The sequence below is a fragment of the Clarias gariepinus genome, chromosome 17, assembly GCF_024256425.1.
Source record: "Clarias gariepinus isolate MV-2021 ecotype Netherlands chromosome 17, CGAR_prim_01v2, whole genome shotgun sequence".
In the NCBI taxonomy this organism is placed as follows: domain Eukaryota; kingdom Metazoa; phylum Chordata; class Actinopteri; order Siluriformes; family Clariidae; genus Clarias; species Clarias gariepinus.
In genome coordinates, this window is record NC_071116.1 from 26,946,324 (window position 1) to 26,974,213 (window position 27,890).

Consider the following 27,890-nt stretch of genomic DNA (forward strand, 5'->3'; position numbering starts at 1 on the left):
TCTAAAGCAGTTATAGTTAATGAAATTATCACAGATCAGGAGTTTGATATACTCTGTTTAACAGAAACCTGGATTAAACAGGACGAGTATGTAGCTCTAAATGAAGCTAGTCCTCCTGGATACAGCTACATACACCAGCCTCGGTTAACTGGTAGAGGAGGAGGCGTCGCAGTTATTCACAATGATAATTTGACTATTGTACAAAAACACGGACACAAATTTAATTCATTTGAAATTCTTTATAGTAACATAAGTGTATTTAACTATATTAAGTCAGCTCAGTCGATCCCGCTAATTGTCATTTACAGACCTCCAGGGCCGTACTCGGAATTTCTTAGTGAATTTGCAGATTTCCTCTCAAACCTAGTCATTTCTGTAGACAAAGTGTTAATTGCTGGAGATTTTAATATTCATTTTGAAAACCCAGAAGACCCTCTGAGAACTGCATTTATGTCTATACTGGACTCGGTAGGAGTAAATCAGTGTGTAGTAGGACCCACTCATAAAGCAGGTCACACTTTAGATTTAATAATATTATTTGGATTAAGTATAAGAAATTTATTCACAATACCACTATCTGAAGTTATCTCAGATCACTATCTTGTCTCATTGCAAGTGTGTCACAATAATAATGTACACACAGCGCCGCGCTACCGTATGAAACGTACATTCACATCAACTACCAAACAGAGTTTTATCAGTAATCTCCCAGAGTTCCCAACTTCGATTAGATCACCGTCTGACCCCACAGAACTCGATCAGGCGACTGAATATTTAGAGTCGACATTTCGCTATACCTTAGATAATGTAGCTCCAGTTAAAAGAAAAATTATTAGAGATAAAAAACTTGCTCCCTGGTATAACGATCACACGCGCACTTTAAAACAGACCGCTCGGAAATTAGAACGTAAATGGCGTCAAACTAAATTACTAGTATTTCAAATAGCATGGAAGGAGAGCATCCTGAACTATAGAAAAGCTCTTAGTGTAGCTAGATCAACATATCTCTCCACTCTTATAGAAGAAAATAAAAATAATCCTAGATTCTTATTTAATGCTGTAGCCAAATTAACCAGAAATAAGACCACTGCAGAAATCTCCACAACAACATCATGCAATAGTGAGGACTTCATGAACTTTTTTAATAATAAAATTGTAAATATTAGGCATAAAATTGAGGTTTTGAAACCGAACAATGTAATTGATGCAGATGTTAATCTAGCCATGTCAGACCAGAACCTAGAATACTTTACTCCCCTTGAAGAGAATGAACTAATTTCACTCATCTCTTCTTCAAATTCATCAACCTGTATATTAGATCCTGTACCGACACATTTTCTTAAACAGATAGTACCAGCAATAATAGAACCCCTGTTGAGAATAATTAATTCTTCACTCAGCATTGGATATGTTCCAAAATCTTTTAAATTAGCAGTTATCAAACCAATAATTAAGAAACCTGACCTCGACCCCTGTCAGCTGTCCAGTTACAGACCAATATCAAACCTCCCCTTTATCTCTAAGATCCTGGAAAAGATAGTAGCGGAGCAGCTATGCTCATATATACATAGGAATGGCATACATGAACTGTATCAGTCAGGATTTAGGCCTCATCACAGTACAGAGACAGCGCTCGTTAAAGTAGTAAATGACATTCTTTGGGCCTCTGATCAGGGTTGTGTAACTATGCTTGTACTACTTGACCTCAGTGCAGCTTTTGACACTGTTGATCACGCTATTCTTCTTCACAGATTAGAAAATGTAGTGGGAATTAAGGGTACAGCCCTCTCCTGGCTCAGATCCTATCTGACCCATCGTTATCAGTATGTAGACTTAAATGGTGATTATTCTGCATGTTCTCTAGTGGAGTTTGGCGTTCCGCAGGGTTCAGTTTTAGGTCCACTGCTTTTTTCCCTTTACATGCTTCCTCTGGGCAACATAATCCGTAAGCATGGTATTAGTTTTCATTGTTATGCTGATGATACACAGTTATATGTCTCAGCAAAACCTGATGAGAAAAAACAGCTTACTAAAATTGAGCAATGTGTGCAGGACATAAGAAATTGGATGCTAACTAACTTCCTTCTGCTAAATCCGGATAAGACAGAAGTTCTAGTCATAGGACCGCATACAGCTAGGAGTAAAATTTTAGATCATACCGTAACTTTAGATGGCCTTTCTGTTCCATCAAATGCAAGAGTGAAAGACCTTGGTGTGATTATTGATTCCAGCCTTTCATTTGAAGCACATGTAGATAATATTACCAGGATAGCATTCTTTCACCTCAGAAATATTGCCAGAATAAGAAATTTATTGTCGCTAAACGACGCAGAAAAACTAGTTCATGCTTTTATCACCTCTAGGTTGGACTATTGTAATGCCTTACTGTCTGGTTGTTCAGCTAGATGCATAAATAAGCTTCAGCTAGTCCAGAATGCAGCAGCGAGAGTCCTCACCAGAACCAGAAGATATGAGCACATCACCCCTATCTTATCTTCACTCCATTGGCTCCCTGTGAAATTTCGCATTGATTTTAAAATACTACTCTTGACATATAAAGCATTAAATGGTCTCGCGCCGCAGTACCTGAGCGAACTGCTAGTGTCTTACGATCCGCCACGCCTACTTCGATCAAAGGATGCAGGCTGCTTGTCAGTACCGCGTATTATGAAAAATACAGCTGGGGGCAGAGCTTTTTCTTACAAAGCCCCAAAGTTATGGAATAGTCTTCCAAATAGTGTTCGGGACTCAGACACAGTCTCAGTGTTTAAGTCCAGGCTAAAAACCTATTTATTTAGCCGAGCATTTTTATAAATAGATTTGCCATAGGTAAAGGAGCAGATCTGGGGGACTCATGGACGTAGAGTATTATGGTGAACTGGTATGTTTGGATGCTGTCTTCCTCACTCTCATTAATCACTCAGGTTTGCTGACGGTGAGGTGATTGTTTGCTTTACATGTCAGGAAGCCCTCATGTTTGTGTTTCCTTCTGGCTCTCCCTTTTAGTTATGCTGTCATAGTTAGTCCTGCCGGAGTCTCTGCTTGCACGCTACAGTTAATATACATTCACATTATACATTGTGTGACTGTGACCATACCTAACTGCCATCTCTCCTCTTCTTCTCTTTCCCCCCCTCTTTCTTTTTCCTCTCTCCTCCTGTCCCCCCCTTTCACTCTTTCTCTCTCTCTCTGTCGAGCTACACATGTCGTTCCTGAGCTGCCAGTGATCCAGACTCCCTCTGCCCTCCGGACCTGTCTGACCCATCCTGGTGCCCCGCTTCTGGCTGAAGATCTCGTCACATGGATGCCCCGTGTGTCTCTCTGGGATGCGTCTGGTGTCTGGGAATGATTCTCTCTACCTAGAAAATGGTTCTGGCCTTGACTGGTGTTGGCAACTGTTTCTCTGGGGACTTGACAGTTCGATAGTTCATGACTGGAACTTCTTACAAGTCTACCTGGGTCTTCAATAACTACCTGGACTCCATATTAACATCAATTAACATCAGCTATTATAGCTGAACTGCCTCCCACCCTACACACTGTATAAATGCAGATCATTTACTGCTTTTTGTTTCACCCAAATGAGGATGGGTTCCCTGTTGAGTCTGGTTCCTCTCAAGGTTTCTTCCTCTTACCATCTCAGGGAGTTTTTCCTTGCCACTGTCGCCCTCGGCTTGCTCACCAGGGACAAACTGACCATTTTGATTCATACAAATTCACATTTCATACAAACCTAAATAATTCTTTTGACTATGTAAAGCTGCTTTGCGGCAATGAAAATTGCTAAAAGCGCTATACAAATAAAATTGAATTGAATTGAATTATGGCTAATGCTAATTTTACATATGGTTATATTTCATACATCTGTATTACATAACTATTATGCAAGCAATCCAGACCTGGTTGTCCGTAATTATAGCCTGTAAACTGTAATTATAGTCAAGCTAAGTCTTCCCCCGTGGTCATTTACCAATACATCTTAGGGAAACGTTGGTAAAAAAATTTTTTATTTATTAGTAGTAGTAGTAGTAGTAGTAGTAGTACTGTAGTAATCACTTAGCTACATGCTAGCTAGCTAGTAAAAATCTTCCAGTAATATAACTGCATGTGACATTGTGGCACTTAGAGTGTTTACTATTGTGTTATTGTTTGTTTGTTTTTTATCCCCACATTCACTTTGGTAGTATTTACACTTTTAAAAGGCATAGTTTGGTCATAGTTGTGTACAGGGTTTCTGTTTCAATATGGCACAACACATAAAAGTTCAGTTAGCTGGCAATGCTACAGTATAAGTGGAGATTATAAATAATAATTAAAAAAATATGTAACAACACATTTCAGATAAATGTTGATGTTCTTAATTAATTAGTTTTGTTTTTCTATTTAGTTTTTCTATTTAGCTAGATAAAATGCTAAAACTAGCCTGCTCTTGCTACGTACAAATCAAACCCAGCTCTTTCTTAGAAATGTACTAGCGCATGTGAAGAAAATAGTATTATAGTTTTTTTTTTTTTTTTTTTTGGGGGGGGGGGGGGGGGGGGTGTTAGTTTATTTAGTTGTTAGCCTTGTTTTTAGTAAAAACTCCGGGAAATAGGTTTACCACAAAGTCATTTAAAAAAAAAATACAATAAAAAACACCTTCCCGAAAGTACTGTACATACGTTTACCCATTTGTACTAGATAGTTTAAGCAAGTTAATCAAAGAGTGTCAAAATAAAAGGGAATTAACTATAATCCTTGACACAGTTTCTTGTCCTAGATAGCATTTTTTTACCTTCAGTCTTCTCCTCTGGCATGACAGTGTGACACAGTGCCAGTAACCTGAAGAAGGCCTGAACCTCAGGAGTTCCGAGCTTCACAGCCTCCACAAGGGCATGGTCATGGAAAGAGAACTTTGGGTCGGCTAGTGGGTTCCATAAGAAGTCCACTGTCTCTGTTTTCTGCGTGGGAGAGATAGAGAGTGGAAGGTAAGTTGTTTTCTTGTCTTGCGCTGATTATCAGAAATGCTGAGAAATTGAGAAGCAGATACAACTATGATACAGACATAAGCACGATTACAAATAAATTTAATTTGTGACCGACCTCCGTGATCTCTACCCTCTGTCCAGCAAAATCCACAACTTCACCTGGAGGAAAAAAAATTGCAGTTTATCTAAACTATAAATGCTATAATGTGGCTAGGTACCAGTATATGTGTACTTTCTATGATTCTGTATTTGGCCCTAAGCGGCACATGGGTTAGTGGTTAGTGGTTATTACGGTTGCCTTGCACCTCCAGTGTTCGATTCCTGCCTCGGGTCTGCAAAATTGAGTGTATGTATATGTACCCTGGCGATGGATTTGCTCCCCGTCCAGGACGTACTCCGCCTCATGCCGTAAATCTCCTGGGATAGGCTTCCCCGTGACCCCGTAAACAGGATAAAGCGGTATAGACTAAGAGTGAGAGTGAGTGTATTTCACCAGTGTCCCTTGAAAATAGTAGACTTATATCCTTTATTAATAATAATAATAATAATAATAATACCAGAAATTATATATATAATATAATGTACCTTAAAAAGACTGTAATCATGCTAATGCAAAGTGGAACAATCTCATGGTCTCACCGTATGACTTCCCGTTGATGGAGCACCGATTGAAGGTCATGATGTTCTGGGTTAAGGTCCCCGTCTTGTCAGAGAAAATGTATTTGATTTGCCCCAGCTCTTCATTTAGTGTTGTGGTTCTGGCCTGGGCTGGAGTATCGCTTTTAGCATAGTACATCTTCCTGTCCCAGTCAATGTAGTAGCTGTTTCCGAGGCGAAGGATCTCCACGCTGTGTAAGGAGAAATCAAAGGGTATAAAAGAACCAAAATATAATAATATGTTAAAAAGTATGATAAAAAAGTCCTTCTATAACGGATATCATACAATGTCACAGTGTAGCCCATTTTTTCTGGTTTATTTATTTATTTATTTTATTTTTTTCGTGTATGTGTGGTTGTTAAGTGCAACACCTATTGTGCACTCTTTTTGGTGATGCCCACAAAAGTCTGAAAAAGGCATAGCAGCTAAAATGATAGGTAAAAAAATATATAATAATTCTCAGAAGTATATATGGAAATTATTCACTTCACTGTATAACACTCACTCACTCACTCACTCATCTATACAACTCCATCCTGTATACAGGGTCGCAGGGGGCCTGGAGCCTATCCCAGGAGATAGGGACTCAAACACTAAATTTTGCACTACGGGGAATTTAGGAAAACAAATTAGCATGTCTTTGGGCTGTGGGAGGAAACCAGTGTACCCAGAGGAAACCCACCAAGCACGGGGAGAACATACAAACTTCATGCACACAGACACGAGGCGGGAACTGAAACCGGACCCTGTGTGTATGTCAGTATATCTGTATGTCTGTCCGTACAGTACAGTACAGTACTGTATGTCTGTATGCAGCCAGTGCTTTTTCAGACAAATACAGCACTTTTTTCTACCAGGGGGCAAATATACCCACAGCAGTCCGGGGTGAGGATGTGTAAAATATCTGAACTGAGAGAGATAGCCACTTAAATCAAAATGTTAAATAAAAGTGATGTCATAAACAGTCATATGTCGGGTTTAATAATCTACTTTAAACAAAGAGTGTATAAAGTACAACTTAGTGTAAATACTCAACCTTACAGAATGTGATTTATTACGTGGGCTTCAACCTGAAATAATAACATCACTGATTACATTAAAGCTCATCAGATCATTTTTAGCTTTAACCTTTTAACTATTTCTACAAACTCTGTAACCATCAACGACAGGTACTAACGGTAGTCCTGCAAAAATGTCAATTATTTGAAAGGATAACCATCTAACCGTCTGCGTTTATTTGAACTGGATTTAAATTCAAGCATCAGGATAATACGAGTATAATATGGGTATCGGGTCTCTACCTTACGTAGAGTGAAATGGGCACCACTGTGTTGAGGATGATAACGTAGGACCAGAAGGTCAAGAAACTGGACAAGTTGGCGTCAGCGCCGTCCTGCCGAGGGAGGAAGGCTATAAAGGTCGTGCCCTCCTGATGCTCCCAGATCGAGTTCCCGATAGCCAAAACGGTGCACATGAACCCCAAGAAACCAAAAATCTAAGGGATAGAAGGACAGCTCATACTAAACATCCTTCATGTTAGCAGAATATTTAGATAAAAAAAAAAAACTTTCAACATATAAATTTGCAAGTTTATGATTTTTTTTTCACTCACAAACAGGACCAAGACGTTCATCAGGTGATCGATGCTCGTCCGCTTGAACATCGATTTTCCAGAGTTCTGCATCAGCTTGGTGTCAGGACCTGGTGGGGTTCAGAAATCATCTTAACAAAGCACTTTACAGTCTGAGAACCTTTACAACAAAACTTTTAAGGTTAAATTTTCCGAGTTTTGCCCTGAAACAAAAAAAACAAACAAACAAACTGCAATATCATTATTAAACTACTAGCAAATCTTATCATATCAAGATTTATAATATATTCCTTACTCTCATAACTACACTTCTACCTTATGAGTTACTAAATAAGGAGGGTTGGGTTATTTCAGTATTTTAGTTAATTATAAAATGAGGTTCTAGACTGTACTGTATGGCAAAAAAAAAATTAAGTTTTTTTTTTTTTATAAATGAAAATAGTCAGAAAGTAGTCATTTACTGATGGAAGTTGTTAATCTAAAAAAACAAACCTAACTGTAATTATGTCTTATTTTTGAGTGATGCCTACTGTATGTACCATATGGACATTTATTATTTTGAGAATCTATTATAAGAGGAGCTTTCAAGTCAAACCGATAACATTTTGGGTGAATGATGGTGTGAAAGTGATTGACATTTACAGAAGACTTTAAGCACAGTACAGAGATACAGTAAGACTTTTGTTAAAGAAGGCTAGACGTCCGTGAATGACGATCCCGGTCAGAGCTTAGAGCCCGCCTTCTCATAAACATTCAGAGAGTGGAACGCGTGATCCTTCAAAAACCAACAGATAACTTGTCGCCAATGTGTGGAAGAGACGATTCTGTCTGTGTGAACTGTACACAACCATCACCAACACCACTTGTGCACGTCCCCCGTACAGTCCTGACCTCGCTCCAAGACATTTCCACATGTTTGGGCCATTAAAGGAGTTCCTGAGAGGCCAGTGTTTCAGATGTGAAGGAGGCAGTCTCACCATGGCTCTAGGGTACTGAGAAATCATACCTTGAAGGTGTCCAAGCACTAGTGAAACACTGCGATAAATAACAAGATAAGACTAAAGGGAGTTTTTACTCTCAGTGTTCTGTTATTATGCACAATCAAAAGTCCCGGTTTGACTTGATCACCCCTCGTAAGGTATAACTGTATTCTTCCGTCCTTGGTTATTGTTCTGGCTGTTCACTAGACCATAGCATTGGTATTAGCTAATTAGCTAATTATACTGCTCCTACTGATTATAACATCCTTTGGTGTAGACATGAGGTCTCTCAGACAGACATGGTTGACTGTGTGTACCTCCGAACACCACAAGGCCAAAACACCATTCTGTGTTGCGTAAGGTGCAGCCTCGGAGCAGGATCCTCTCATTATCCAGAGCGAACGTTTCTCCCTTCACGGACAGCGTTCCTGTAAACTTATCCAAACGGTTGTTGGGAGCCTCACAGCGCACTTCACCTGAACAAACAGAGTTTTATTACACACACACACACACACACACATAGAACATTAGTAACTTTACAGTGAATTTCACATTTATTAATGCTCTTTAAAAAAAAACAGGCAGAAATTAATGCATCAAATTAACATTAAACACAATGATTCTAACTCAAACAACTGATACACGACCCACTGAACAACAAAGTGGTGTAGTGTCCATGTGAACACGGCGATTAAGGGGAAACTGTAAAGACACAAAGTAACCTGATATATTGGTGGTGCACAGCATTGGACTAACAAAGCAACTAATCTTTTATCTGTCCACTTTGCTACATTTAAATTTTACATCAGAGATTTAAGACGTTGTTGCTGCTGAACTGAATATTTAGTTTTTTTGTGATTAATAAAACGGAGCATTAAAACAGAATAATTTTAGTATATCAATACGGTGCCAGGCTCCGCCCCCTGGCTTCAGCGTGTATAAGTAGAAATTACCTGATGTCGGATAATTAAAATTATGTTTTTTTTTTAAATGAAAACTCTTTTTCTTTAACACACACACATTAAAATCTTTGGCAGCTCTTCACTGCACTCATGGGCAAAGACCAAAGAGTATTATATAATTATCTATTTATACAGTATATATAATTATCTATTTATACTATATATATATATATATATATATAATAATTTAATTACGTTATTTAACAAATTTACGGTACATTTGTAGTAAAACATTTTCCAAGTCTCCCTCCAGCCCTGAGCGTGTACGCTGTGTAAACAGTCTCCATGACGACTTTCTGTACGACTCACCATTAAAAGCTGCCAGGCTGTCAATGTTATCTCCCATGTCTCCTGTGACTGTCAGAGCCTGTTTCACCTTTAAATTGGTCTCACTGAGAGAGAGAGAGAGAGAGAGAGAGAGAGAGAGACTGAATAAAAATATACTAAAGTTTGTACACAGTCTTTACGATTAGTGAACTATTTCTGACCCGTCCAGTTCAGCTGTCTCGATGTAGACGAGGTTCAGAGGCTCACTGCTGGACAGTAACAGGAGATCAGCCTGCAGGGGACAGGGGACAGAGGACAGAGGGAATAATGAAGAATGGGGAAGAGATATGAATGAGAATGAGGAGATTAAAAAGCCAATGTGTGGCTAAAAAGTAGGAAAGTGTGTCAAAGAGTGTGTGTGTGTGTGTGTGTGTCTTCACCGTGACAAACTGGTTGTTCTCCAGCTTAATGATGTCACCCACTTGAACATTCATCCATTTTTCAGTCCTCAGTCTTGAATTAGAGAAAAAAAAATAATAAGGTAAATTCTTAGTAAAAAAAAACAAAAAACAACAACAACCAAACATTGATATGTTTATTATTATTATTATTATTAGTAGTAGTAGTAGTAGTTTATACAATTTTATAGCTAAATATATGAAATAAACAAATGTAAAAGAAATATGTCTCTTATGATAACCTTTTGTATCATATTGATATTTTTAATATCTAATAAAGATTAGATATTAGATATTATTATGTTTTATCTTCAATCAGAGTCTGAAATTAAATTAGCATTTCACAAATTTACATAGATTGAATTTAATTAAATTCAAATGTTTAAAAACCTTAAAGTCAAAATTTTGGGTTGGGATAAATTTGAATTTTATTTTTTATCACATTTTATAGTTACAGTTGTGTCTTTGAAATAAAATTTAATTTAATTCGGTTTTGTTTGTATAGTGCTTTTAACAAAAGTCATTAACAAATAATTTAACAAATTATAGAATCAGTATGAAATATGAAAAATATGTATGAATCAATGTTATAAGTTATATATGAAAATACTAAACTAAATTTGTACATAATTATGCAGACAAGATAAACATACTGTATAGAACAAAACTGGTACTAATGTGGTGCCTAAGACTTTTGCACAGTACTGTGTATTTATAAAAAAAACAACAACAGCAAAACAAAAAATAGATAATGGGATTGCTACTGGCTCTGGTGTGTATTAATTGTGTGTGTGTGTGTGTGTGTGTGTGTGTGTGTGTGTGTGTGCGCGCGTGGAAGTGCAGCAGGAGTAACTCACTGTCCTTCGATGAGGACGTCGACCTTGCGGTTGTTTACATGTCTATCATTTTTGTGTCTGTTCTGTAAATAGAGAAAAACATGACAAAGTTTTTTATTAGTGTGTGTGTGTGTGTGTGTGTGTGTGTGTGTGTGTGTGTGATTGTCTGTTATCTGTGAGTGGACCTGTAGTACAATTTTCAGGATGCTGCCATTAAATGTTCTAAAGCTGAAAAGGACTGATATCAAACAAAATAATAATCATCCAGTTTGCTTATTACTTTTGGTATTTGCTACAGTAGCTTAGCTTTCACTTACTAGATCATCATTCTGGCATGTGAAGATAATGTTTTGAGAAGGTGAAGGGAGTATTTTGCAGAACTGACAAATGAAGAAAATAAGAGAAAGAGAAGGTTGGGTGAGATGGAGGTAGTGAATCAGGTGGTAAAGGGAATGAGTTGAAGAACAGATGTTAAACTGAGGACAGCTATGAGGAGGATGGAGAGCGGGAAGGCAGTTTGTCCAAATGACAGTCCAATGGGAGGCATGGAAGTGTTTCGGAGAGATGGCACTGGAGGAGCTTACTAGAGTATTTAAAAGGATCTTAGAAAGTGAGAGGATGCTTGATGAGTGGAGAGGAAGTGTTTTAGTTCCAATTCTTACAAGCAAAGGAGATGTGCAGAGCTGCAACAACTACAGAGGCATGAAACTGATGTGTCACACCATGAAGTTATGAGCCAGGCTGAGAAGAGAGGTGACAATCTGTGAGCACCAAGAAAGAGCACCACAGGTGCCATGTTTGTTTTAAGAACGCTGATGGAAAAGTATAGAGAAGGTCAGAAAGAATTGCATTGTGTGTTTGTAGATCTAGAAAAGCGTATGACAGGGTGCCCAGAGATGAACTGTGGTATTACACGAGAAAGTCAGGAGTAACAGAGAAGTATGTGAAGGTGGTGCAAGATATGAACAAGGACAGAGTTACAGATGTGGGGTGTACTGTACTGTAAGTATGACCGGTTAGTTTAAGGTGGAGGTAGGAGTGCACCAGAGATGTGCTCTTGGTCCCTTCCTGTTTGCAGTGGTGATGGACAGGTTGACAGATGAGGTTAGACAAGAGTCCCCATGGACTATATACGGTGTTTGCAGATGATATTGGGATCAGCAGTGAGAAAAAGAAACAGGTTGACATGAAACAAGAATGGTGGAGGGACGTAGTGGAGTGATCTTTGACAGAAAGGTATCAGCAAGAATAAAAGGGAAAGTTACAGGACGTTTGGAGACGTTGCCAGCGGCTAAAAGACAGGAAGCAGAGCTGGAGGTGGCAGAGCTGAAGATGTCACGATTTGCTTTTGGGAGTGACAAAAATGGACAGAATTAGAAATGAGTATATGTGAAGGACAGTGTAGGCAGGACGGTTCAGGGACAAAGTCGAGAAGAAGAGGAAGGTTTAAGAGGAGGTTTATGGATGTGGTGAGGGAGGACATGCAGAATGTTGACGTGACAAGGGAAGATGTGGTACACAGTGTTAGATGGCCACTGTGGCGATCCCTAATGGGAGAAAGAGAAGATTACTGCATCACTTTAACTTGTTAGTTTGATTCTAGCATAACAGCTCATAAATGAAAGCTTCATTTTGATAAACCCTGTGTGAGGGATGTGACAGTAGACTTCTGAGTGGTCAATGTAAAATTCATGGTGGGTTTTACCCAAATTAGAACTATATATTAAAATGAAGCAGATTTGATCTGCGTCAAGTTCATTAGGCTCATATTTGTATAAACATTAAACTATACTGAAGGTAAATGAAGTGAGCTGGACCACATCTCAGAGATCAGACTGATGTAAAGCGGAAGAGAGGAGACAGTGGAGGAAGATGAACTTGACTCACAATGTCGTCTGATCCGTCTTTGGCCAGCGTGATGCTCAGCACCAGGAGCAGCGGAACCACCGTAGTGAACCAAGACAGGGACGAGATCGCCGGGATCAACTGCAACCAGACGGGGGGAAGGTAACGAGTGAATTCACTTAAGTACATGTGTCATGTATGTGTATTTTACTTGAGTAGTTTTATCTAAAGATATTTTTTTTTTCACTTTTACTCCACTACATTCGAAAGCAGAAATCTGTACTTTTACTTAATTACATTTCTGACTGCAGCACAGAATCTTCATAAACACCAGAGCAAAACACCACAACAAACGCCACGAACAATAACACAAGCACCATAAACACTCAAATAAACACCATAAACAATAAACACAAACACCACAAAAATTCACAAAAACACAAACACCACAACAAACACCACAAACAACAACACAAGCACCATAAACACAAAAAGAACACAAAAACAAACACCATAAACAATAAACACAAACACACCATAACCACCACAACAAACACCATGAACAACAACACAAGCACCATAAACACAAAAATAAACACCATAAACAATAAACACAAACACCACAAAAAGTGACAAAAACACAAACACCATGAACAACAACACAAGCACCATAAACACAAAAATAAACACCATAAACAATAAACACAAACACACCATAACCACCACATCAAACACCACGAACAACAACATAAGCACCATAAACACAAAAATAAACACCATAAACAATAACACAAACCACAAAAAGTCACAAAAACACAAACACCACAACAAACACCACGAACAACAACACAAGCACCATAAACACAAAAATAAACACCATAAACAATAAACACAAACACCACAAAAAGTCACAAAAACACAAACACCACAAAAAGTCACAAAAACACCATAACTGCGACAAGAAACACTAAAATCACAAGCACACTGTGAACAACAAAGCACACACAACACTATAAAAAAACACACAGACTAGACTGTACAAAGCAAAAACACCATAAACATAATTTCCATGAACAACACAAACACCCTAATCACATAAAACACCACCAAAGCATGGTAAACACCACAACAACCACTACACACAACACAACAAACATCGTAAGCAAAACAAACACCATAAACAACAAAACAAACACAGACAACACTATAAACAACACAAAAACACCATAGACACAACAAATGCAATAATCACCATAAACTTTCCATAAACACCACAAATGCTGTAAACATACTACAAAGTTATAACGCTGTAAATAACATCATAAACACTACAAACCCCAAACAACATAAACATTAAAAAAACATTACAAACACCAACAACACAACAAACACTGCAACTACGCAATAATGAATATTGAATTTTAAATATGAGTAAATATTAAATATCAATAAGAAAATTAATGTAAGATATTTACAAATGTTACATATAATATTACTTATTTTTAAAAGTTTTACAGATATGGCAATAGTTAATAGCAAAAAGTTTAAATAGTAAATGAAAAATGTTAATAAAAATGTAAATGTTAATGACACAAAAGCTAATCTAAACTAGAACAATATTAAGAATTCATGTACAAAACCAGTCCAGTGACTTTCACCATGGCAACGTATCAATGATCTAAACACTGTACATGTAAAAGTATTCAGTTTTCTTTCATTTTCTGATCATTCTGTATCTCTGGTGTAAATCTCAGCACTTATCATCCTTATACACAAGGCAAGCCTCTCTCTCTCTCACACACACACACACACACACACACACACGCACACACACATCCTGCAGTGTAATGGACTTTTCACCTGTAAGATGAGCAGAAAGACGAAGTAGGCGTTGGCCAGACGCTGGAACTGCTCGAACAGATTGAGCGGCAGGAAGGTGAAGACGTTGTATTTAGAGGTTCTGATAGCGTTGTTCTGCAGACACACAATCACACACTTATACAGAGTACACACACACACACACACACACACACACTCCGTATATATTATTACTGTTCTGCAGTGATCTTTACTTACAGCATATTTGAAGGAGAGATTAAACTCTCTGTCGTTTGCTCGCAGGTGCCGGTCCTCTGTGACAAGAAAACACCATGAGTATAAATAAAGAAAGAGAAAAAAAAATCTCTAACTAATGCTAAATAAAAAGCTATTTAAGTGTAATCCAGTGTGAATAAACATAGGCAAACATTTCTATAAGGGGCGTTCAAGTCAAACCAGGACTTTGATCATGCAGAATAACAGAACACGGTTATAAAACTCCCCTTTTTTAAAATAATCTCCTGCTACACTAACGCACGTATCCCAGTGTTAGTGCTTGGACACCATTAAGGAAAAAAGTTTTTCCAGTACGCCGGACCTTGGCCTAAAAGTCATTTAGAAAAGCTTTGCTCAGAGATTTTATTCTCTTTTAAATTGGTGATGTAAACTGGTTTTATTATATATTTTTTTCTTTTAAATACGGAAGTTATACCAATATAAGGATATGTGATTTTTTTTTTCTTTTTGTTATTTTACTATAATAAATTTGCTCCACTTAAAGCAGACAGTTTGTCTCAAATTCATACCCAGACCGAGTTTAAAGATGAGTTAGAAGATACCGATGGTGACATACCCTGGACGTTTTCTTTTTTTTTCTTCACACCACACAGTGACAGCACAGAGCCCATCTTTCTTCTTACACATCCAGCAGCATGCTGAAGAGAAGACGAGATGAAAGGGAAAAAAAGACCATTTGTTAGGAAGGCTGTAGGTTCAAATCCCAGGATTATCAAAAAACTCTTATATACAGTACATACAGTAAATGCTGATGTAGATTTAAATAGAAACCATCTGAAAATTGACCTGTCTAGGGGACACTTTATGGAAGTATATACAAAATAAATGTAAAAAATATATTAAAGGTGACATTTTGGAAGGAGTCTCCAGTATCAGGAGACTGAAGCAGTCGGTAAAGCAGAACCTTTAGGGGGAAAGTCTTTAGTATAGGCGTCTTTCTCAACTTGACAAACTACTGTTTAGTCTGAATCCTGGGTGTGATCAGTCGGTCAGTGAGGACGGGGCATGTGAAGAAATGTAGACATGGGAACAAATTCATTACACATCATCTGAGCTGAGAGTCGTTCGTTATTAGATCCACACAAGCTACAAGAAAAGACGTTATTGGGCCTCTGTTCTGCTGTAGGGGCATGTATTAGTTTTTATGCCATGGTTTTGTGTCCTCTTACAATATGAATAATATATATTTTTTAAAACATGTTCTTCTGACTGATCACTGATCATTATTATGCTGTATAAAAAAAAACCACATTATAAAATTAACATTATTGAGTTTTATCCTAGCAAGCAATCCACATAAATAAGTGCAATTTAGAAATAAATGAAGAATAAAAATGTAAAAAATGAGGACTGTACTGAAAGTAGTGCATTAATAACTTTTTTACTAACTGATGTAGGTGGCACATGTTGGTAAAGTTAACCCTTTCATTCTACAAAAGGTACAACGTAGTTTGTCTTTAGTGCTGGTTTCCCCTTCGTGCATATGTACAGTACACTTCATGCACACTGCCCTTGGTAATGATGTCATCTCCATAAACATTCTGTAGCGCAGTGGGAGACCAAAACTGTGACAAAGGGCATTTTCCAAAAGGATTTAAGCAGAGCTACTTTACTAATACGTGCAATTTGAATAAATTTTCTTTCGGACGTTCCCGCCAAGGGGTCGCCACAGCAGATCTTCTGATCCGCACACAACTTGGCACAGGTTTTATTGTGTACGCCGTTTCAGTTTTTCTAACCAGGCTTTGGACTAAGGCTAATTGCTGTTAACACACTGCTCGTGGTGTGTGAGTGGGTGTGTATGTGTGTGTGCCCTGCGATGGATTGGAGTTGTACCCCACCTCATGCCCGAAATCTCCTGGGAAAAGCTGCAGGTTTCCCACGACTCTGTACTATAGGATAGGTGCTATAGAGAATAAATGTACAGTACTGTGAATATTATATGCTGTACCAATTTTGTTATATATGTTTATCATGTCTGCATAATTATGTACAAAATCATTCAGTATTTCCGTATATAACCTAAAATTAAATAAATAAATAACATTACAGGAGAATATATGCATGGCTATAAAGAAAAAAAGACAGACCAGTTTTTAGATGAAAACAAAAAACCTAATATACGCTCCTGAGACCAGAAGAACTCATATTCTCCAGCAAGCTCAGTAAAACCTAACAGCTGTTTTACTTATAGTACTGTGCAAAAGTCTTGGGCACAAACAAAAATATGGTATAAGCAAAAAGATGCTTTTAAAAACATTTTTGCATAAAGGAAACGTCTATAAAGAGTAATACAATAAACAGTCAATATTTGGAGTGAAAACTCATTGCTTAAAATCAGGAGTTTTAGACACAGATCTGTACAGTTTTATAAGAAAACAGCTGTTACTAAGTCAAATAGGTTTTAGGTTTTATGTAACTAGAAAAAAGGAAATTCTAGTGTCACTGCTCGGGCAGAACTGAAGTGTAACAGTGATATCTGCCCCAGTTAGTGGCATTTCACTGGTTTGTGTGTGTTCGTATATAAAACACAGAAACCATGATGTGAGATGAATAAACGTGTGTGTTCCTGCATGTGGTTAATAATAAACCAGAAAAAAGAGGACAGTTTATAACCGTAAGTCTTATCACAGAGAGAGAGAGAGAGAGAGAGAGAGAGAGCTGTTAAAGAGACAGTGATGTACTATTAAACTCTCTCTCTCTGTCTTGACTTTTTGTTATTTCTCCAGTAAAATGAAACATTTAAAAGAATATACTCTATAAGCCACGATTCAAGCCATCATCAATCCAAAGTCAATTATTACTAGAACTGTAAGGTGGAGTTTTAAACATGACCAAGCTCAAAATGTCTCTTCCAGACGTGTACTTGTTCTGGAAAAGTTTCCGTGATGGTTTGAACTAAAAAAGTTCACTATGACTCGTTACTTTCTTTAATAAAATACAACATTTTATCAACCTTTAAACTTTTTGTATTGTATTTTATGACAGCTTTAATAGGCACCTATTACAAACGATTCACTGTAAGGACAAATAAAAGCATCCCTTCTTTTTTTTTTTGTCTTTTTTCCATTTTTGCATTGGCTGAACTTTAAGCAAAGGGAAGTAGATTCCCCTCCTAATGTGACCTCATATAAGTAGAGCCCCTCCCTTGTTGGATTGTTGCTCAGCTCTGTTGTTCTTTGGAGGGGTGTGGATTAGAAATGGCTCATTTATCTAGACACTGAAATGCTGCATTTGGAAAAGGAGTGGAAAGATGGAGTTATGAAACAATTTATTATCTGAAGGATATTTCAGCTTAAGCATTAACTCTAAGACTTGCGTTCTCTTGTTAAACAAATATTCAAATGTGGGACCTTTAAACTTTAATTTCCGAATAGAAAACGTTTATGATTTTGCAAAGTACTGGAACTGTGTGCTACAGATGATGATGTTGATATGTGGGGAAACCAAGAAAGCACAATTTATGGAAAACATCATTGTTTCAACACATTTTAAAGTGATATACAGTATGTCCTGTTCACTTCTGTATGAATATGATATATGATTTGCAGCTGCACTGACAAGAAAATGATCCAGTGTAGATGTTTGAGCAAGTCAGTGCTCTCTAACAGGCTTATACTAAACGCTAATAGCAGGCTTTTTGTTCAACAATGCTAAATTGTAATGTTCTCTTTTTCAGGAAAATTCCCAATTTAGGTGTTTCTGGTGCTTGAGGCTAATTCAAAGAAACACTATTCAAAAGATTGATTTCAAACACTACCATTTAAGACGTTTCAGTTTTAAGATCCCATATTTGACTATTTCTAAGAGCTCAGAGCTTCTCCAATGTGTGTTTCTGTTAATGCTCCACCCCTTAAATAATACATTTTTATACCCAGAACTATGTTTATTTCACTCCTCCTCCAAATGCGCCGCTTTAGTGTCTATGCAAATGAGCAACTGCTGAGATACGCCTGGGAAAATAAAAACAAGCTGGGGGAGGGGCTAATTAATATGAGGTCATATTAGGGAGAAATCTAATTGGATTGTTTACATTTACATTTAGGCATTTGGGAGACGCTCTTATCCAGAGCAACTTACATTTTTATCTCATTACACATCGGAGCAGTTGAGGGTTTAGGGCCTTGCTCAAGGGCCCAACAGTGGCAATTTGGTGGTTGTGGGGTTTGAACCTGGGATCTTCCGAACCGTAATCCAATGCCTTAACCACAGAGCTACCCCTGGCCTTCGCTAAAACAACAACAAAAAAAAAAAATGCAGGGAATGTTTTTTTTTCTCAATTTTTTTTTGGTTTGTACATGTGGAGAAAGACGAAAGGGTCCATGTGCCATTCGACACATCGCAGAGGGACACTTCACACCCTGGGGATAGATCCGTAAATTCTGGGGCAGTTACTCACGGGGTTGGGTTGCTACTGTTTAATTGTACAGTATTTGAGTACTTGGGGGTGAAGGTCCAACAGTGGCGGCTCCAAACAGCTTAACCACCAAGCTACTCCTACCGCATGTTACTACACCTACCTGTACGCTGGTTTAATACAGAACATCCCCTTTAATTAAAGCGATCCAAATTGGATTAGTGCAATACTAGATTTTTGGATTAAATTGCAAACGTTTCTGTCATTCTAGATTATTTAACTGAAGCCTATTTTATTCTTAAGAAACACTTTATTAGTGTATATGATTAAATTATGAATTCTAAAATAAACGTCATCGCTCTTACAGTGTGCTGTTTTTTTTTTTTTATCACGGGATTCTGCTCGCCCTCATTAAGCCCTTTAAGATCGGTGCAAATTACAAAAGCGATAACACGTAACACGTAAGCCATAACCCTGAACATTAGACCTGCGGCCTGTGTCTTTCCATCTCTCCACCTACACGCACCTTGATAACATCATTTTATCTTATCTTCTTCATCCGTATGAAACGGTTTAGTTTATAAAAACAGAAATAAAACGTCTGTATATTCAGTATATACAACTTGTACTGTATATGAAACGATATACTCTTTAAGCTCTCTGACTTTATAAGGCATCATTGTGGTCGAATAAAAGTGTTTATCTAGCGGCAGATTAATGACAATGCAACAAAGTTCCTGAAAAAGTTAATAAAGCTAATATCTAACGTCATTAGCATTTTAAATGCCTTTCAGGTCGTTGACATTCAGTTATGTGTGACATTGTCGACCTAGAGAACCCCACCACCACCACCACCACCGTACACACCTCTTCCATACACACACAGTCAAATATACAAACGCCTGGACAAGTCGTTCAAACTAGAGCCTAGAAACACCTGTACATTCAGAACATTGTAATATTTTTATGCATTACATATGAACACAAGAGAAATATTCAGTCTGTTAAAGTTTAATAAAGTAGTTTACCCGTCTGAGTCTGATTGAAAGTTTGACTTATAACAGGGTTTCTTTCCAAAAGTTCCGTCACACAACTATTCTCAAACACACAGCAAAATCCACACAGACATAGACAGGTACCATAGACAGGTACCTGAGTCACCAACGTCCCATCCGCGCTCTTGAAGAATCCTCGCCTCACTCCAATCCACACCGATGACACACAGCAACAGCAGGGTGGAGACGAACTGCAGCTCCCACAATGCAACACACACACATATACAGGACACCTACACTTGACCAAGCAAGCAGGTGTGAAGTCAGGAGTGTACTGGGAATTCGAGATGGCGGGTGGGGTGGAGTCAGGGGAAGAGAGAGAGAGAGAGAGAGAGAGAGAAGCCGAACGCAGTAATAAAGCGTGGCTGTTTCACTCAGAAAAGCAAACACTAGAGTGATCTTTGGACTCTGGCAGCGAGGAACAAGCAGGAAAAAAGAATGAAGAGAGTGAGGAGATCATGACCAGGGCTGACTGGAAGCGGAACAGATACAGAAGGCCAACGTTGAAACCATGTGTAAATTAAACCATAATAACATTATACTCACCTGCCTAATACTGTGTGGGGTCCAAACCCATTGAGGCCTGGACTCCACAAAACCTCTGAAACTATCCGTCAAGTCCTGGAAGTTGCAAGGTGAGGCCTCTATGAACGGGACTTAATCATCCAGACAATCGAACAAACACCTGATCGGATTCAGGTCTGAAGAAGTCCTAGGCAACACCTTGAACTTTTGAATTGCGAATGTTCCTCGAACCATCCTTGAACCAGCAGAACATTTCCCAGAGCATCACGCTGCCTCTGCATCTTCTCCAGTGCATCCTGGTGCCATCTCTTCACCAGATAAGCATCACACACCCAGACATGCAGCATGATTCATCAGGACAGGCCATCTTCTTCCATCTTCTTCCTTGGTCCAATTCTGATGCTTACCAGTCCACTGTCGGAGCTTTTGGTGGTGGACACGGTTCAGCATGGACACTAGCATGGACACTAGCATGGACACTAGTCTGTGACTATGCAGCCTCTTACGCAAGAAACTGTGATGCACTGTGATCTGACTCCTTTGTATCAGAGACAGCGTTATCAAGCAGTTTCTGTCTCAATAGTTGTCTTCTATTGGATTGGGGCTTTTTTTAAATAGATTTGGATTCGGAGATACACAGAACTTCAAAGCACATACAATAGATGAAGATGTGTACGTGTATTTTAAAAAAGCAATATCAACAAATTGGATTCATCAGGTTTCGTCGTTCTCAGTGTCCTTAAAGGACAAACAGATTTATTTCCTGGAAGCATTTTTAATGGGTAACGGATAGTTAAAGTGTCTTGCAAAAGTATTCACTGCATTTGAACTTTCCCACATTGTGCAGTGTTACAATATCATAAATCTACTTAAAATAGTTCATATAAAAAGATATTTAGTATTCACAGAGATCATGTGACAGATTGTTTACACTTGCAGAGCAAATTTCATCACAAGACCTGGTTTAACTCGAACACCCCATGTATAATAATAATAATTGTTATTATTGTTATTTATTTTGCTCTGAATTAAGGATAATACATATCTCAAATAGTAATAAAGAGCGGGATACAAAAATGTTATAACAAATTAACAAAAGTAAAAAAAGTAAAAAACAAAAACAATAAATTTATGAAATTAAATATCTAAAGTAACAGCAAATTAACAGTAGTAATAATCTACAACACCATGGCTTCATTTTGTGTGCGATGTGCGTATGTGTGTTTATTCACAACATAATTATTCAAATCAGAACGCATGAACTCGTATCACATTTATTTTTTTAACATTCTGTTTAAAAGTAGTTTTATTGGAGTGTAAAAGACATTAATGCCACCAACACCATGCTTTTTTCCTCAGCAGTGTTAAATACAAATTTACAATTGCAAAAAGTTCTAATGATTTGTATAGATTAATGATTAGTAAGTTGTTAAACCGAGGCAAAATGAGCCGGTGTTGGAGATCAACGCATCTTCTCCAGATGACGCTGGAATCGATAAAGTTCAGGAACGGATCTGACACTAATTGGATGCGCCGTGTCTGCCACCTCCACACGTTTCCACCATCCCCTCCACCTCCACACGTCACCACCATCTCCAGCACCTCCACACGTCCCCACCCACTCCACACACCCCTCCACCCACCCCTCCACCTCCACACGTCCCCACCCACTAAACTCACCCCTTCCCCTCCACACGTCCCCACCCACTCCACACACCCCTTCCCCTCCACCTCCACACGTCCCCACCACCTCCCGTCACTTTCCCGACCTGCAGAGCTACAGTAAGAGGCAGGACATGTCCTATCCTGTCTTCTGTCCTGTGAATCACGTCTTCCACACACACCACAAACATGTACTCATATATAAAGTGTTGCGTTTCACATTACACCACCAAAGACAAATATCCAGATTTTTTCCTCACACATTTTATTCATTTGGCATTTTTTTTAAATGTATTTATTTATTTTTAAAATCATTAACACATTTTATTAACAAACACGACGTCTCACTGGAAATAAACGTATCAAACACTGGCCGTCTCGTAATCATTATACAGAAAGAGTGAGAGTGCGGGAGAGCTTTCTCACAGAGTGAAATCCCTTGCACTCGTTTAATAAACAACGCTTCTCATAATACAGTGGAACAGAGCAGGTGCAGTGTTTCAAAAGAAAACCAAAAAGAGTCAAAAAAAGAAAATCATACAGTTTTCAATATAACCTTTAAAAAATGTTGTTGTTTTTTTGCAGTGGTATATATCACTTTTTAACAGTGGCACTGGACTTGGCTGATGGGCTGCAAAAATCACACACATACACACACACACACACACACACACACACACACACACACACACACACACACTGCCCCTTTAAGTGATCTTAATATAAAACCCACTCACTGCACACACCTGATGGTATTTTACTCTGTATGAATTTGTATGAAAGGCTCTTAGAATTCTCTCCATACTGCTGATGAGGGAGACTGAAAGCAAAAGGATCATCGGTCATCTGAAACACACACACACACTTAAACATACACACACTCCTGCTCACGCAGCTCAGAAGGCACACGGTTAGGGATCAGACGCATCAGGGTTTTCAGTCGGGTTTGGCTTTGTGTGGGCTGATACTCAGAAAGTAAGACGTTGTTAAATGTTTAAATACAAAAAAATTAATCAAAAGTAATAAAGAAATAAATCTACAGTCCTTCAAATTTGACACATTCGACAAGATAAGGCATTAATACAGACGAGGTACAGTGAAATGGCAGGTAGTGGAAAAGAAAGTGCACAATACAAACAGGGACCCGGCGTTTGAGGCTTATTTCACTCACACACACTTGTACAGTATATACACATGTACAGGAGACAAAGAACAGAGAAAGAAAGTCATGTGACTTGTGGCAACGAGAGAAAGAGAGAGAGATTATATTACAGAAAAGCTGGACGAATAGGGAGACAGGAGGTTCTCATACTCGTTCTCTGTCCTCGACGTCCTCCAAACGGATCCTTCAAGTACTACAGAATAATCACACCTGTCCATCTTTTCTCTGAGATAAAGTCCTCATCTCCCCTCCTCAGCGGACCGGGTTTCAGATTTGAGCTTGACAAACTCCTTGGCCACCTCGTCCCCTGAGCGCTGGGACAGGATGCGCAGCACGGTCAGCCCCGTGTCGTCCATGTGCACCTGCGAGCCCAGAGGACACCAGCAGGCGCAGCTCGCTTTTTGAGCCACGTCGCGCAGCTGGATGACGGCGACGCCCACCACGCGGTCCGCTCGGCCGAAACAGTAGTCCTTCACGCACACCTGGAGCTCGTAACACTCCGGACCGTCCTCGTTCCCCAGGATACTGCAAGGTCACAGAAGGGCACGGCACACGGTGATGATGATCGCGGAAGTAAAACGGAACCAAAGAGAGAAATAAAAGCACTTTAAAACTAAAAGACTTAAGATGCGTGTGGCCTAATAATATGTTAATGAAATAAGCAGCTCTTTACATTTGCATTATAATGTTTCACTGAGTTAATGTTACAGCATCAGATATAACGAAAGCTTCTTACGGCAGCTAACTAAAAAGATCTCTTTTACTCACAAGTGGAAGGTTTCATTGAATTTCGGCGCCCAGCTGTTGTTCTTGGATTTGGTTGTGAATTTGCGTTTCTTGTCGCTGAGGTGCGGCCCGATCATCGTCACCTCCACGAACGGACGAAACATTCCGGATGTCTGCCACCGCAGATCGTTTGCCGCCACCACTGAGTGCGGATATCAAGCAGCAACGGGGTGAAATCAGGTTTATTATACAGCGTGAAAAATAAGTTGATGAAAGCTATAATAATACTTTGTTGGCTTTGAGCTTTAATTCACATGAACAATTACAAAAACCTAGCTTGCTCTCACACTAGAGACTCCTTCCACAGATATAAAATAAACACCTCCTTACAGACGACTTTATACAGAAATAAAAAAACTGTGAAACTGGTGGTGTAAAACTGTGTGCAGTGCACTGAGACTGACCTTTAACCGTGACCTTGTGCTCTCCTGTGCCTGGATGAGTGAACAGATCGATCTGTATGGACACCTCTCCCACTGGCTTCTCTATACCTGAGCCTAAACACACACACACACACACACACACACACACACATTCAGAAGACAGCACACTGTAAGGCAAAGTTCACATTACTGGCTTGAAGTTACTCAATTCTGATTATACCCTAATCTGACACGGATCTGTTTTTAGGGCTGTCTGATGGTTTTCAGATCGTCACTCTTGTCTTCCTTTCATCCGGGAGCTTCTGTAGTCCAACTAGGGACCGTGGAGGACAGTGGTGACCATTGTATATCATTGAGAACGGCAATTAGCCTGATCTGCATGTCTATGGACTGTGGGAGGAAACCCACCAAGCACGTGGAGAACACACAAACTCCCTACACAGACCAGAGGCAGGAATCAAATGTGCTCCAATGAGACCTCCATAAAAATAGTCAAATCAGAATTATTATTTTTTTGGATTTTCCCCTGATTTTCTCCCTTATTTAGTCGTATCCAATTCCTCCCCATCACTAGTGGGCTCCCACATTAAGGCTTAGTTGGGAGGGCCGAAGACTATCATGTGTTACCTCCAAACCACCACATCTTTTCGAACTGCTCACCCATGTCCCGTTGGGGGCGGCGTAACACACACGGAGGACAGCGCTATCGACTCCTCCCCTGATTGGCTGTAGAGCCGTGATTAATGTGAGAGCACTAAGTACCTCTCATCCCTCCCCTCTGAGAGAGCTCGGCCAATCAGCTCTCTCTAAACCTCCGGCTGCGAGAGGTTACAGCATCACGCGGGAATCGAACCAGCGATCTCCAGATGATAGGGCGAGCGCTTTATCACCCCGAGGTGGTCAGAACAGAATTCTTGTGACTTTTTGTCTCTGAGTGTGAGTGGGATTCTCGCCAATGTCATCAGTCAGCATCGGCAACGTGGGAATTCATATCAGTGTCTGTGTGTCTTGTTTCTCAACAAATACAGCAGACTAACTGCTTGCTGTCCTCCAGAGCAAAACCGCAAACATGTTTTTTGCTAAAATCGCATCCATTGTTTGAAATAAATGAGAGGTCGCACAAATATGATTTGTTTTAACCCAGATAACTTGATCAGAGACGTATCGGTGTGCGCTTGCGTGCTGTTTCCGAGGACGGACGTGTCCACATTCGAGTCAGATAAAAGTAAATAATAAACAGGAATGTAAACCATTGTGACATGCAAATCGGATCTAAATAAAAAAAATATATATAAATTGTGTAACGTGGCTTGTAATGGGAACGTAGCCCAAGTCTGTTCACCAGACCAAAGAAGTTCCAATACACGTTAGACCAAACTGTCCTTCCAGCTGATGAGGAGGCAATACAACCTCAAACTGGAAAACGCAAACAAAGAGTTACAAACCGAATTTTTTGTAGATGATGTCAGATAAACAATTTTTTCCCTATAATTAAATATATAAAGTGGGTCAGGGGGAAGGGGAACAAGATCATGCACTCAACTGGACAACAGCATGTGTGCCAAATTCCCTATAGGAATGAGATCAATGATGTTAGTAACCTGGATATCATCATCATCTCTGTGAAATGTAAGTGTAATGAGGAGAAGACGACCGGCTGTGAGTGGACGAGGATTGGGGTTGGGTTGGGATCGAACGAGCATCACATTAACATTAACACCTACCCCTGGATGGCTGGACTCTCTCACTAGATGTTATCCTCATACCTTTCCCACCATGCACTGGGACAGAAAAGCAGCAGAAAGAAAAGCACAGCACATCATGAAGAAGCAGAGACAGTGTGGTAAAACTACACAAGAAAAAAAGAGAGAGAGAGAGAGAGAGAGAGAGAGAGAGAGAGACAGCAGAAATCTCAGACGCAATAAGCTGGGACAGCAGTTCCCCTTTCCACAGCAAGGTAGAGACTATAAGGAGACAGACTGAATTCAGTAGTGCCCTCTAGTGGACAATAAATGATAAAGAAACAGAAAGTGTGAAATCATGCACACACACACACACCTAGCATCGTGATTTTATAGCACAATTCCCATCGGACAGTGCAGGGTAGGACTGTAACAAAACCAAGATCAGACCGGAGCCTCTTTGTAAGCAAAACAATCAAATGAGTTTAGTTTTTAATGTCTCAGTGCAAGTAAAAATATGAATTGTAAAATCAAGGTAAACCCCAATTTCTTCCTATTTACTAAATACACCTTTTCAGCCATTTGCTCTACACTAACTCTTCTATTGGATCGGACTACATGGGCCAGCCTTCGTGCATCAGTGAGCCTCAGCCTCTCATGACCCTGTCACCAGTTCACTGGTTCTCCTTCCCTGGCACTGAAGACCAGGAACATCCCATAAGAGCTAGATGTAAGATGTATAACCATAGTCATACCCTGGGCATGCTGTGTAGTGACGAAGGTCTTGATGAGGGTGTCTGTGGTCTGTGTATAAAGAGAGAGGGCGTGACGGAGTGACAGGAGCTCTGCGCTCTTCTCCAGGAAGGCCTTCTTCAACCCGTTTCCTCCAGCATGGAAGTATTGCTGAGGAGAAGGGGAAAAAAAATGATAAAGATGAGGATAAAGCCTACGTGACACTGCTCATGGACCGAGTCATGGACTGATGTTTCTGATACCTTTATGGTGTCCAGAGCCACGTCCATGACCGCACACTGCTTAGGCGTCAGGCTTTTGGCTTCCCCAGACATGTGATCCTGCAGGAAAAGAGCAAAATAATAAGGATATCTTTAATTTCCTTAAATTTGATTAAATTAGCCCGAGGATTATAATTCAAACAATTCTTATTTTTCAATAACGTTAGTGCCTCCAAAATGTTGGTTGATGCCACACTTTTGTCTAACATCTAGAACTAAAGCTGAAAGTCTTGACCTCGCTCACGTCTCGAGTGTTTCATGTCTAATTTAGTGTAGCGGTGTACAGAGGCCAAATACCACCACAAGTATCTTTGTTCCAAAACTTATGAGCCTGATGTATTGAAGAACGAAGGATCAACCAGATGTTAAAATCTGAGTCTTATAAAATAAAATGTAGTGTTTGTACCTTGAGCTTGGAGAGCTGGCCCAGATCTTTGGCTGCTGAAAAGATGTTTCCCTGTTGAGAGAATCAGCATTAAGACACCAAGTTCATATCAGTGACTTGTTATAAAGTAAAAATAACCAAGAATGAGCGGAAATAAAGTCAAAAGGTGGTTATTTATTTGTTTTAGTTAATCATAACTGA

General features: G+C 39.2%; 2 protein-coding genes across 5 annotated transcripts in view; both read right to left on the reverse strand.

The window, feature by feature from the left end:
• atp8b5b (ATPase phospholipid transporting 8B5b) overlaps positions 1-20,355 on the reverse strand; it is a 29,162-nt gene extending 8,807 nt beyond the window's left edge. The window contains exons 1-15 of the mRNA XM_053476311.1: positions 20,189-20,355; positions 15,236-15,317; positions 14,641-14,696; positions 14,425-14,538; positions 12,607-12,705; positions 10,741-10,802; positions 9,866-9,938; positions 9,647-9,717; positions 9,468-9,550; positions 8,514-8,672; positions 7,238-7,326; positions 6,927-7,120; positions 5,607-5,815; positions 5,083-5,126; positions 4,775-4,940 (exon numbers count right to left, since the gene is read on the reverse strand). Of these exons, the coding sequence (XP_053332286.1) occupies positions 4,775-4,940; positions 5,083-5,126; positions 5,607-5,815; positions 6,927-7,120; positions 7,238-7,326; positions 8,514-8,672; positions 9,468-9,550; positions 9,647-9,717; positions 9,866-9,938; positions 10,741-10,802; positions 12,607-12,705; positions 14,425-14,538; positions 14,641-14,696; positions 15,236-15,290 (1,474 nt within the window). The 5' untranslated portion in view covers positions 15,291-15,317; positions 20,189-20,355. The remainder of the gene's footprint in view (positions 1-4,774; positions 4,941-5,082; positions 5,127-5,606; positions 5,816-6,926; positions 7,121-7,237; positions 7,327-8,513; positions 8,673-9,467; positions 9,551-9,646; positions 9,718-9,865; positions 9,939-10,740; positions 10,803-12,606; positions 12,706-14,424; positions 14,539-14,640; positions 14,697-15,235; positions 15,318-20,188) is intronic.
• Positions 20,356-22,533: 2,178 nt separating this feature from the next.
• Positions 22,534-27,890, reverse strand: part of unc13bb (unc-13 homolog Bb (C. elegans)) — a 79,731-nt gene continuing 74,374 nt past the window's right edge. For all 4 annotated transcript variants that reach the window (XM_053516474.1, XM_053516473.1, XM_053516472.1 and 1 more), the window contains 6 exons: positions 27,711-27,761; positions 27,287-27,364; positions 27,047-27,194; positions 24,631-24,723; positions 24,209-24,368; positions 22,534-23,965 (listed from right to left, as the gene is read on the reverse strand). In XM_053516474.1, coding sequence (XP_053372449.1) covers positions 23,680-23,965; positions 24,209-24,368; positions 24,631-24,723; positions 27,047-27,194; positions 27,287-27,364; positions 27,711-27,761 — 816 coding nt within the window. In that variant the 3' untranslated portion in view covers positions 22,534-23,679. The remainder of the gene's footprint in view (positions 23,966-24,208; positions 24,369-24,630; positions 24,724-27,046; positions 27,195-27,286; positions 27,365-27,710; positions 27,762-27,890) is intronic.